Genomic DNA, 11,748 nt, shown 5'->3' with positions numbered 1-11,748 from the left:
GTGAGACTTTCACTCAAAAAAAAAAAAAAAAAAGAAAGTTCATCTGTCTTACCTTGGGTGTTCTGGAAGTAGTGTCTCCAGAGGGGCCGAATCTTGTCCTGGCCACCCACATCCCACACTGTGAAGCTGATGTTCTTATACTCCACTGTCTCCACATTAAACCCTTTGGGAAAGAACAGGCAATGACCACTTGGCCTCAAATACCAGGCCTGCAAACAATGCCCAGTGAGTTTGGTCTGCTTTCTCCAGCCTTGGCCATGATACCCACAATGAAAAGAAAACACGCGTTTGCTCAGTCTTTGGCTCTCTCTCCTACAAAGAAATGACTCAGCCTCACTCCAGAACACTGGCCGCCAGAGTCTGCTTTAACTTAGATTTAGGGCCAGAGAGTAAAGAAAGAGAAGTTAGCTATAGTTCTGGAGCCCCAAAGGCAGAGTCAGCTGATGATGCAAAGATGGCAAATGTTCTCCCTCCTCTAGGTAGGTCTTCACCAGGATAGGCCACCAAAGATCTAAACCCAAGCAATTCCAGGCCTCTGGCAGGAACATCAAAGCCCTTCACCTGCTTTCCAAACAACACAGAGAACAAACCAACTCTAATGCCAGAGGGCAACTGTTGAGTGCCAGGCTATGGAAGTTCCCGTATAAGGGAGGGCCAGGTTAGGTGGGCAAACGGCAGCCCTAGCACCTGTTAGTAAGCTAAACAACCTCCTTTCTCCAAACCCCACAGACTGCATGGACTTGTCTGCTGAGAACAGGCCAGGTGGGAGAACCAGGAATAGGTCCCTTGCCTGCCTCAGCTGTTGGCATGAAAGCCGGCAATCAAGTATGCCCTTACCAATGGTAGGGATGGTGGTGACAATCTCCCCCAGTTTCAGTTTGTACAGGATGGTAGTCTTCCCTGCAGCATCCAGGCCCACCATCAGGATGCGCATCTCCTTCTTCCCAATGAGGCTCTTGAGGAGGTTTCCAAAAATATTGCCCATGATCACAGCAGCTGCTGAGGACTGTGGGGCCCAAGTGGGGACAGTGGCAGTCTGGTTTTGGCCTGGCCCCTGCTATGGAGGACTTGATCCTAGACAAAGAAAATGTAAACTTGTTACTACCCTTTTCTTGTCAGGGCTTCGTATAAATGGAATTTGCCAAAGTCATGGCTGGAGTTCACTCATGACAAACTGAGAGTCTGGGAGGACTATGAATTCCAAGGCCCACTCAAGATACTTAATGAGCCTTTGGGAACAGAGACAAAGCAGTGAACACTCAGGACCCCTGCTCTACCAGTAATCTAATCATGTGACTCTGAGCAAGTTACTTCATCTTTTCGTATCTGCACCTGTAAACGGAGGGAGTTGAACTAAATGATTCTAAAATTCTTTCAGTTCTGACAGTCTACCCTATACCCCAAGGTGTTGCAAAATCATTAATGCCCCTCCTTCCCCCCAACCTTACCCTGAGACTTCTGGAAAGGGTGGGAAGGGAGGGAGTGGAATGAGGAGTGGCTCTCTGTGACTCCTGACAAGGTTCACACACTTGCCAGTTTCCCAAAGTTTATGCTCTCTTTTACTCAGAGACTCTGCCCCCTCCTTCTATATTTCTGTAAGTCCATCTTCCTTCCACACCAAAATAAACCAGAAAAATAAACTGTACACTGAGAGTTGGGAGGTGGGGTATGTAGAGGCTTTCATTCACTCCTCAGCTAGGTTAACCCTCGGCTCACTCTGGCCCATCCAAGGCCTTCATTCCCTGCTTTCTTCCCCAAGCCCTTCAGTCTATCCTCCACATAGCATCCAGCGTGGTTTCAAAACCAAACCTTGGGTCATGGGATTCCCTTGTTTAAAACTGTCTCTTGGCCGGGCTCGGTGGCTCAGCCTGTAATCCCAGCACTTTGGGAGGCCGAGGTGAGTGACCCTGAGACCCGCCTGGGCAACTTGACGAGACCTCATCTCTACAATAAATCAAAAAAACAGCCGGGCATGGTAGCGCATGCCTGTAGTTCCTACTTGGAAGGTTGAAGCGGAAGGATCGCCGGAGCCCAGCAGGTCGAGGCTGCGGTGGCCGGGAGCGTGCCACTGCACTCCAGTCTGGGCGACAGAGTGAGACTCCCGACTCAAAAAACAAAAACAACAAAAACCGTCTCTTGGATTCATAGTTCCCTTTCAGGAAAACCCAAAGTCCATACCATGGTTTACAAGGTCTTGCATGACCCACACGCCCTTATTCCCCTCACCATATCTCCTACCACTCTCCCTTTGCTTACTCCACTCTAATTCCCCAATGCTTTCCTGCCTCAAAGCTTTTATACATGCTAGTCCCTCTACCTGGAGTGCTCCTCTCCCAGATAACCCTCATGGATTACTGCCTGTGTCCACTCCAATGCCACCTACCAGAGACCTTCCACAACCACCTGTATCTCTCTCTCACACATACACACACCCCACTCCCATCCCATTTATCCCACTTTGCTTTTCTTCATAACAGTTATCACCATCTGACACATTATATATTTATTTCCTGCTGTACTGTTTTACTCCTCCTACTATAATGTCACCTCTTTATGTGTTTTGTTTGCTGCTGTGTTTTAAGTATCAAGAATAGTACCTATCACATAGTTGAATAACTGAACTGACTCCCAAAGTCTGTACTGACCTCACTGACAGCTCATTCAGATTGGATGTTATGTCCTATATATAGCAGGCACTTAAATACCTGCTGAAAGAATAAAGGGGAGCAGTAAGAACCACTGTGAAGGTACAAAACACCTATCTGCTCAATCTAGCCATTATCCCCAACAGACAAAATCAGTTTCATTCATTCAATCCCTCTCTTCTTCCCTTCCTTCTCTTTGGCACAGGACAGTCACAGAAATAAACCTTTGAAACAATAATAAAATGGGGGTTCAGAATCACCCATGCTAGTCAGTTCTCTGTACCTGCAGGAGACAAGCACCAGCGGAGAGCTTATTCAGCAATCACCATATGCCAGTTGCTGGCATTCTCTATAGCATCTGGGAACCAGAGACACACACATACCCCAAAACCAGCAGGCGAAGGAACAGGTCAAGACAGAGTGCACTCAAATCCCAAAATGTAAAAGATGGATAGGGAGAAATTCTATTTACAAACCAAAGCATGGGGGTTTTGGTGGGAGTTCAGTTGTTCCTTCAAAAACTTCTTTAGCACCCCCCACTCAGTTTGCAGCAAATTCCAGACAGTGCAAAGGAGCCAGATCAACAGTCCCTGGAGACTAAACTACTAGTTTGTCCAAAAAACAGAAACAATGAGCGCTTATGGAGCGTTTCATCTTCAAAGGCCTCCCCAGACATCCACTAATGAGCCAGGCGTGGCATTCCTGTAGGTTTCTCAGCTGAGCCCTGCCCCTGACCCAGAGGGTTCACATCCCAGGAAGAGGGCCTGGCTCAACCTTAGGATTCAACTTCAGTCAAGTCACCCATTAGCCATCCTCCCTGTCCTTCCTACCCAGGCAGACTCCCAAAGATTGCTGAGGTAGGAAGGGACATCTGTCCAGCTAAGGTCAGCTCTTACCAACCTTGGCAATTTCTGGTAGTCAGACTTCTGCTTCTACTATCATCCAGGAATTTAAACGATCTCCACCCAAATCTTCCTAGTCTTACCCTGCCTCCTGCTCAGATGACCTATCCTTCAGCTCCAAATGATACTTTGCTTTACATGTTTGGTATCAGGCTTTGGGTCAGACTGAATTGAATTTTTTTTTTTTTTTTTTTTGAGTTGGAGTTTCACTCTGTCGCCCAAACTGGAGTACAGTGGCATGCTCCCGGCCACCGCAGCCTCCCAGGTAGCTGGAACTACAGGCACGCGCTACTACACCCAGTTAGTTTTTTTTTTTAATTTATTATAGAGACGAGGTCTTGCCAAGTTGCCCAGGCAGGTCTCGAACCCACGGGCTCAGGCAATCCACTCGCCTCGGCCTCCCAAAGTGTTGGGATTACAGCACTGAACTGAATTTATACCACAAATTTATTTTGCTGTTATTCATAACTAGAACTATTATTGACTAAATGACTGCAAAGTGTGAGTACAGCAGTGGCTGAAAAAAATATAAATACTCAATATCCCTTGCCCCGTAAGTGGCTGAAAAAAATATAAGTAGTCAATATCCCTTGCCCCAAACCACTGTCTTTTGGTTTGCTTTTTTTCGCTAAGTTGCCCTGCTGAAATCTAGGTTCAAAAGCTGATTCCAATGTTACTGGCTAATTCTATGTCCTGGTATGCCACATCAAGACCTCTGAATAATCTGAACCACTCATGTAACACTTACTACCTTGTGGAGTTTTTCTTCTTTTATAAGTCTGTATATTTACTGTTTCCCCAGTTAAACTGTGTATTCCCCATGGGCAAGGACTATGTCTTTTATTTATTTTGGATCCGTCCTCCCTGCCAGTGCCAAACCCACCATGGGAGTTCAATCAGGCACACTAGCTGACTTAAGCCACATCTAAGGATATCCTTATATCAGAGTACTTGGTATCTCTCTTAATGCACAGATAGTTGCTTAGAGATTCTGCCAACTTTCAGCCATTTCCCAGACATATCTGACCCCAGGACTGGTTTGGGAACACCATAAAATGACTAGAAAACTAGAATTGGTCGGATTTTCTTTTGTCATTTAATATGAAATGGAGCCGACGGATAATGGATGAAATATCCAATAACTATCATGTCTCCCTGGGGCATCCCAGGACCTAGAAACTAATGGACATGATAACTCCTCTTTAAGTATAATCACGAGCTTGACTTAGATGAGGATTTCAAAAGGGATGCTGGCTTTCTTGTCTTGGCTTTCTCTGTTCCTGCCTATAGCAGGCAGTCCTACCACTAGGATGGCAGCAGCTTTCAGCTTTGTGCCATGAACACAAATTTTTATCTATACAGTCAATTCCCACTTTCATCCTAATGCATTCCTAGAAAATGCTCTAGGAAGCAGAATGGCCAAAAAGAAAAACCCCAAACCAATCAACCCTGAATTGTTTCTCTACATACTGTTATAGCCTATAGTTACTCTTTCACCACAGATGGTACTCCTGTGTTGATAGGGCAAAACGCCAGGTTCCATGGGCTGTTGAAAACCAGGAATCAGCAGTTAAAACGGAAGGTGAGTGGCTCAAGATAAAAGATGGAATACAGTAATATCTTTATTAACAAAGAAGATATCTTTGTTCTATCAGTGTTCTATTTTGCAGTCAGAAATTTATCACAGTAAAAATAACAACAGGAGCTCCAGATACATGCTTCAGGACAATCTGTGTGGGACACTGCAGGAGTTCAGTTAAACACATTGGCTGATTTAAGCCTTATCTGAGGATGTCCTCACTGGAGGACCACTCATTGCCCCTACCCTCCCACCCCCTCAGGAGAAGCCGGCTGTTGCTGTAACTGGCTGCTCAGCCATCTTGGCTTGTATGTGTTATAGGAACAGGCATGTCTCAACCTCCACGTACTCCTGGGAGTCACAGCCCAGTATGCCACACATACTCTCCCTTACTGATTCCAGTGACTCATCCACTGTACCCTGAGACACCTCTGAAAGAACTCCTGATCTGGCACCACCTCCTCCTCTTCAGGGTCCAGGTGAAGGAAGACCAGAGTCTTCCAAATCCTCTGCTGCCAGGCAGGGTACAGTGAAAGCAGCTTCGTATCTACATAATTTTCAAATTGTGATATTACTAACAGAGGTGCTGTTTTTAGCACAGCCAACCAAACAGGCCACCACAATTTAGTGAACAAAAGCAGGGTATGTCTGTATTTAGTTTCCTTGGTGCAGATGGCTTGTGGCCTGTGTAAACTCTTTAACTTTTTGTCTCAAGAGCACTGAAATCAGAACACAAGGACTCCTAGATTAGTATCTCAATGATTTCTATTGGACTCAAAGATTTCCCAAAGCCAAGAGATAGCTTCTGATGTCAGCTTCCACCAATCATCAAACATTTATTGAGCACAATGAACTAGAGATAAGGAGAGGAAGACAGTTTCTACCTTCATGAAACTCAGTCTAACAGGAGCGAAAGACTAACAACAAAGGATTACAAAACAATGTGAGGATAAAAGTGGGTAGACACACAGTATTTTTTGTTTTTGTTTTTTTGAGTTGGAGTCTCACTCTGTCACCCAGACTGGAGTGCAGTGGCCGCTCCCAGTCACCGCAGCCTCGACCTGCTGGGCGCCGGCGATCCCTCCGCTTCAGCCTTCCAAGTAGCTGGAACTACAGGCGCGCGCTACCACGCCCAGCTAATTTTTTATTTTATTGTAGAGATGAGGTCTCACCAAGTTGTCCAGGCGGGTCTCGAACCCGTGGGCTCAGGCAATCCACTCACCTCAGCCTCCCAAAGTGCTGGGATTACAGGCTGAGCCAATGAGCCCGGCTAGCACACAGTATTATGGGGACAGGAAGCTGGAGCAGTCAGGACTGGAGGGTAAAGGATGATTCCCAAACATGATTCTCAGGTAATATCTGAGTTCACTCCTGAAGGAAGAAATTAGGCAACAAAGAAAAGGGAATGAGGAGAAGTAGTAGTGTGTGCGAGGGTCCAAAGACAGCATTTTTTTTTTGAGTCGGAGTCTCACTCTGTTGCCCAGGCTGGAGTGCAGTGGTGCACTTGTAACAACCGCAGCCTCGACCTGCTGGGCTCAGGTGATCCTTTCGCTTCAGCCTTCTAAGTGGCTGGAACTATAGGTGTGCGCCACCATGCCCAGCTTATTTTTTGATTTATTGTAGAGATGAGGTCTTGCCAAGTTGCCCAGGCAGGTCTCAAATCCCTGGTCTCAGACAGTCCTCTTGCCTTGACCTCCTGAAGTGCTGGGATTACAGGCTTGAGCCACCGAGTCCAGACACTTTTTTTTTTTTTTTTTTAAAGAAAGGGTCTTATTGTGTTGCTCATGCTGGCCTCAAACTCCTGGCCTCAAGTGATCCTCCTGTCTCAGCCTCCCAAGTAGCTGGGACTACAAGTGTGTACCACCATGCCCACAGATAGCACTTTTTATTAGCCAAAGCCAGGTGCATCTGGGAGGTAGTTTATTTGGTTACAGGACGGTGGGTAAAAGTGATAAAAGAAGGGGATAGAGAGATAAGCAGGGGCTGGATTAAAGGTCACGCTGAGTAACGTGATCAGATAGACATATGCTTTAGAAAGGCCATTCTGGCTGGGTGCAGTGGCTCATGCCTGTTAATCCTAACACTTTGGGAGGTAGAGGCAAGAAGATTGCCTGCATCTAGGGGTTCAAGACCAGCCTGGACAACTTGGCAAGACCTCATCTCTACAATAACTAAAAAAATTAGCTGGGTGTGGTGGCGTGTGCCTGCAGTTCTAGCTACTTGGAAGGCTGAGGCGGAAGGATCACCTGAGCTACTGCGGTGGCTGTGAGCATGCCACCGCACTCCAGCCTGGGCATCAGAGCAAGAATCCAACTCAAAAAAAAAAAAAAACAACACAAACAAGTGCTCTATCCTTAAACTTTTTTTTAAAAGCTTCTGACAGGGTCTCACTATGTTGCCCAGGGTGCAGCACAGTGGTAGTCACAGGCACCATCATGGTTCACTACAGCACTGAATTCCTAGCCTCACCAAATCCACAGGCCTCCACATTCTGAGTAGCTGGGACTACATGCGCAAGCCATCAAGTATGGCTTTTATTTTATTTTATTTTAGTTGGAGTCTCGCTCTGTCGCACAGGTTGGAGTGCCCTGGCATGCTCATGGCCACCACAGCCTCAACCTGCTCAGGTGATCCTTCCACCTCAGTCTTCTAAGTAGTTGGAACTACAGGTGCACGCCACTGTGCCCTGCTAATTTTTTTTTTTTAATCTATTGTAGAGATGAGGTCTTGCCAAGTTGCCCAGGCTGGTCTCAAACCCGTGGGCTCAGGCAATCCTCTCACCTTGGCCTCCCAAAGTGCTAGGATTATAGGCGTGTGGCACCATGCCCAGCTAATTTTTTTATTTATTATAGCGATGAAGTCTCACCAAGTTGCCCAGGCTGGTCTCGACTCAGGCAATCCTCTCACCCTCAGCCTCCCAAAGTGCTGGGATTATAGGCATGAGCCACACAGCACCCAGCCTCTCTGTACCTATCAAACTTCCCATTCCCCTGCCAAGCTCCTGGCAATCACCTTTCTACTTTCTGTCTCTATGAATTTAACTACTATATGTATGTCATATAATTAGAATCATACAATATTTATCCTTTTGCATCTGGCTTCTTTTTTTTTTGAGTTGGAGTCTCACTCTGTCGCCCAGACTGGAGTGCAGTGGCATGCTCCCAGCCACCACAGCCTCGACCAGCTGAACTCCAGCGATCCTTCTGCCTCAGCCTTCCAAGTAGCTGGAACTACAGGTGCGTGCTACCACACCCAGCTAATTTTTTATTTATTGTAGAGACGAGGTCTCACCAAGTTGCCTGGATGGGTCTCGAACCCACGGGCTCAGGCAATTCACTCACCTTGGCCTCCCAAAGTGCTGGGATTACAGGCTGAGCCACCGAGCCTGGCCTGGCTTATTTCAACTAGTCTTCTAGCTATGTGACTTAATGAGTCCTCTCACTGTTTGAGCCACATGTGTTTTCTACTTTTTGCAACTAATACATCTAGGGAGAGTACGCACAATAAAACAGAAGAAAAAGGCAAAGGGAGAAACCCGGGAACATCAACATTTAAAGTAGTGGGCAAAAAAAAGGAGGCTGGGAAAGGCAGTAAGAAGCAATGAGGGATAGACAGGAAATCAAGAGTGCAAGACATCAAGACACCAATGAGGAATGAACATAAAATAGAAAAGATGGAAGCCGGGCATAGTGGCTCACGCCTGTAATCCTAGCACTTTGGGAGACTGAGGCAAGAGGATTGCCTGAGCCCACGGGTTTGAGACCAGCCTGGGCAACATGGTGAGACTTTGTCTTCACAATAAATAAATCAGCTGGGCATGGTTGGTGGCGCACGCCTATGGTTCCAGCTGCTTGGAAGGCTGAAGCAGAAGGACTGCCTGAGCCAGCAAGTCAAGACTGCGGTAGCTGTGAGCGTGCCACTGCACTCCAGCCTGGGCAACAGAGCGAGACTCCTACTCAAAAAAAAAAAAAAAAGACGGAGAGGCGAAAGCTACAGAATGGTTCAATTAAATAAGGAGTGAAAGGTACCTACTGAACTTTGCTACTAGGCAATTTATGACAACCTCAGTATAAACTAAAATGTACCTAATTAAAGTTAGGCCCCCTGTAATCCCAGCACTTTGGGATGCTGAAGTGAGTGGACCGCCTGAGTCTGCGGGTTTGAGACCAGCCTGGGAAACTCAGCAAGACCTCATCTCTACAATAAATAAATAAAACGTTAGCCAGGTGTGGTAGTGTGCTCTGTAGTTCCAGCTACTTGGAAGGCTGAGGCAGAAGGAACACCGGAGCCCAGCAGGTCAACACTGGAGTGGCCGTGAGTGTGCCATGGCACTCCAGCCTGGGCAACAGAGTAAGACTCCAACTCAAAATAAATAAATAAATAAAGTTAGGCCCCACTTAATCAGTGGTGTTTAGGCTCAGGCCAGAATTGTTAGGACAGTTTCCCTTCTAATCAGAAACAGAGACAAAAAAAACAAAAAGAGTCCTGAAGAAGATTCCAGTACACGAAAACCTGGAGGAGGCCACAGCTATCAAGAAGGATCGTGAACAGCCGTGTCTGACAGAGACTCAAAACAGGTAGAAAGGATCTAGCTTTGCTCATAGACAACCTTCAGAAAGTGAGTCAGAACACAGTATAAGGATCTATGCCAGCCGTGCTCGGTGGCTCAGTCTGTAATCCCGTGCCTTTGGGAGGCTGAGGTGAGTGGATTGCCTGAGCCCGTGGGTTCGAGACCCGCCTGGGCAACTTGGTGAGACCTCATCTCTACAACAAATCAAAATGAGCCAGGCGTAGTAGCACGCACCTGTAGTTCCAGCTACTTGGAAGGCTGAGGCAGAAGGATTGCTGGAGCCCAGCAGGTGGAGGCTGTGGTGGCCGGGAGTGGCCACTGCACTCCAGTCTGGGTGACAAAGTGAGACTCCAACTCAAAAAAAAAAAAAAGGATCTATGCCGGAATACATGGCCTACCCAAATAAAAGTTACCAGATAAAAACGAGATGCATTTGTTTCTTTGGAACATTCTGTGACACTGCCCTATGCCCAAAGCTTTCAGTTTGCCTTATTCTTAGAACCCAAGCAGGCCAGGCGCAGTGGCTCACACCTGTAATCCTAGCACTTTGGGGTGCTGAGGCAAGAGGACTGCCTAAGCCCATGGGTTTGAGACCAGCCTGGGCAACTTGGTGAGACCTCATCTCTACAATAAATAAAAAAATAAGCCAGGCATGGTAGTGTACACCTGTAATCCCAGTTACTTGGAAGGTTGAGGCAGAAGGATCACCTAAGCCGAGCAGGTCGAGACTGTGGTGGCCGTGAGTGTGCTACTGCATTCCAGTCTGGGCGACAAGAGTGAGACTCCAACTCAAAAAAAAAAAAAAAATCACTGAAAGGCTACCAGTAGACAGTCTAAAGGTCTAATAACCCTTTGCCCCACTGTGCAAGTCAAGATGGAGCTAACAGTAAACAGCTTAAACAGGAAGACATGATTCGGACAAGGCCAACCATTATGGAGCAGTCTAAGGATACCGAAGAACAGGGAACTGCCAACCTTGGGGAATAAGAGCTATCTGTGATCCCCCAGCACCTCAAACACACGTCTACTCTAGGATTTACCAAAGTATGACTTATTCACATTTGTTTTCCATTCCAGAGCTGGAACGTCCCAATATGCTTCTAATATAGTACAGGTCAACTGGAGACACTGATCCCATCAGCTATTGTATGGCTGGGCAAAGCTTGGGATGGCTAGCCTCTGGGCCAGTCTTCTCAGGTTTCAAGTCTTGTTATTACCATTTTTTGTGAACGCCAATAAGGGGGAAAAAAGTTGGGAAGTACTTCACTAGACTACGAGCACTTAGCCAGCAGGGACTATGCCTTATTCATGTTTTACATCATCTGCATCCAGCACATAAGTGACCTGTAGTTAGTAACTAACATGCTTGATGAGGAGAATGGTTCTTCTCAGGGTGGCAAAATGTCTATGGGGTCAGGGGAGACAGTATTCTATAAACAGTATCCTTTCCCTGTATCTGACAAACTGGAGAAATGGCTTCCCTGTTCTCAGAGCCCTGGATTCCCTGGATAGGATGCAGAGGCTACCTGAGGACAGGGGAGATCTTATGAGCTCTAATTATGTCCCCCATCACCAGAGCTGCTCCATTTTGTCCATTTTATGTATTAGACTGCAAACAAGATTTTGTTTAAGGTAAGGTAATTGCTTTTAAAAAATAAACAGCCTGGGCAACACAGGAAGACCCTGTCTCAATTTTTTTTAATTAGCTGGGCGTGGTAGTGCATGCCTATAGTCTCAGACTGGGATCACTTCAGTCAAGAACTTCGAGGTTGCAGTGAGTTATATGGTGACATTGAACTCCAGCCTAGGAAACAGAGAGAGATCCTGTCTCAAAAAAAAAAAAAAAAATGTAAGCCGGGCTGGGTGGCTCAGCCTGTACTCCCGCACTTTGGGAGGCTGAGGTGAGTGGACTGCCTGAGTCTGTGGGTTCAAGACCCGCCTGGGCAACTTGGCGATACCTCACCTCTACAATAAATCAAAATATTAGCCGGATGTGGTAGCGTGCACCTGTAGTTCCAGTTACTTGGAAGGCTGAGGTGGAAGGATCGCCAG

At 46.7% G+C, this 11,748-nt stretch overlaps 1 protein-coding gene across 5 annotated transcripts in view; it reads right to left on the bottom strand.

Annotated features, from left to right (window-relative positions):
- Positions 1-11,748, bottom strand: part of ARF3 (ADP ribosylation factor 3) — an 18,924-nt gene that overhangs the window by 1,804 nt on the left and 5,372 nt on the right. For 2 of the 5 annotated variants that reach the window (XM_021718992.1, XM_021718993.1), the window contains 3 exons: positions 1,449-1,458; positions 838-1,074; positions 53-163 (listed from right to left, as the gene is read on the bottom strand). In XM_021718992.1, the coding sequence (XP_021574667.1) occupies positions 53-163; positions 838-985 (259 nt within the window). In that variant the 5' untranslated portion in view covers positions 986-1,074; positions 1,449-1,458. The remainder of the gene's footprint in view (positions 1-52; positions 164-837; positions 1,075-1,448; positions 1,459-11,748) is intronic. The other 3 variants (XM_008070886.1, XM_008070887.1, XM_021718994.1) reach the window with 2 other exon arrangements.

Source organism: Carlito syrichta, unplaced genomic scaffold (assembly GCF_000164805.1).
Source record: "Carlito syrichta isolate Samal-C Ts95f unplaced genomic scaffold, Tarsius_syrichta-2.0.1 Scaffold314050, whole genome shotgun sequence".
NCBI lineage: Eukaryota > Metazoa > Chordata > Mammalia > Primates > Tarsiidae > Carlito > Carlito syrichta.
This window is presented reverse-complemented; position numbering and strand designations above follow the sequence as displayed.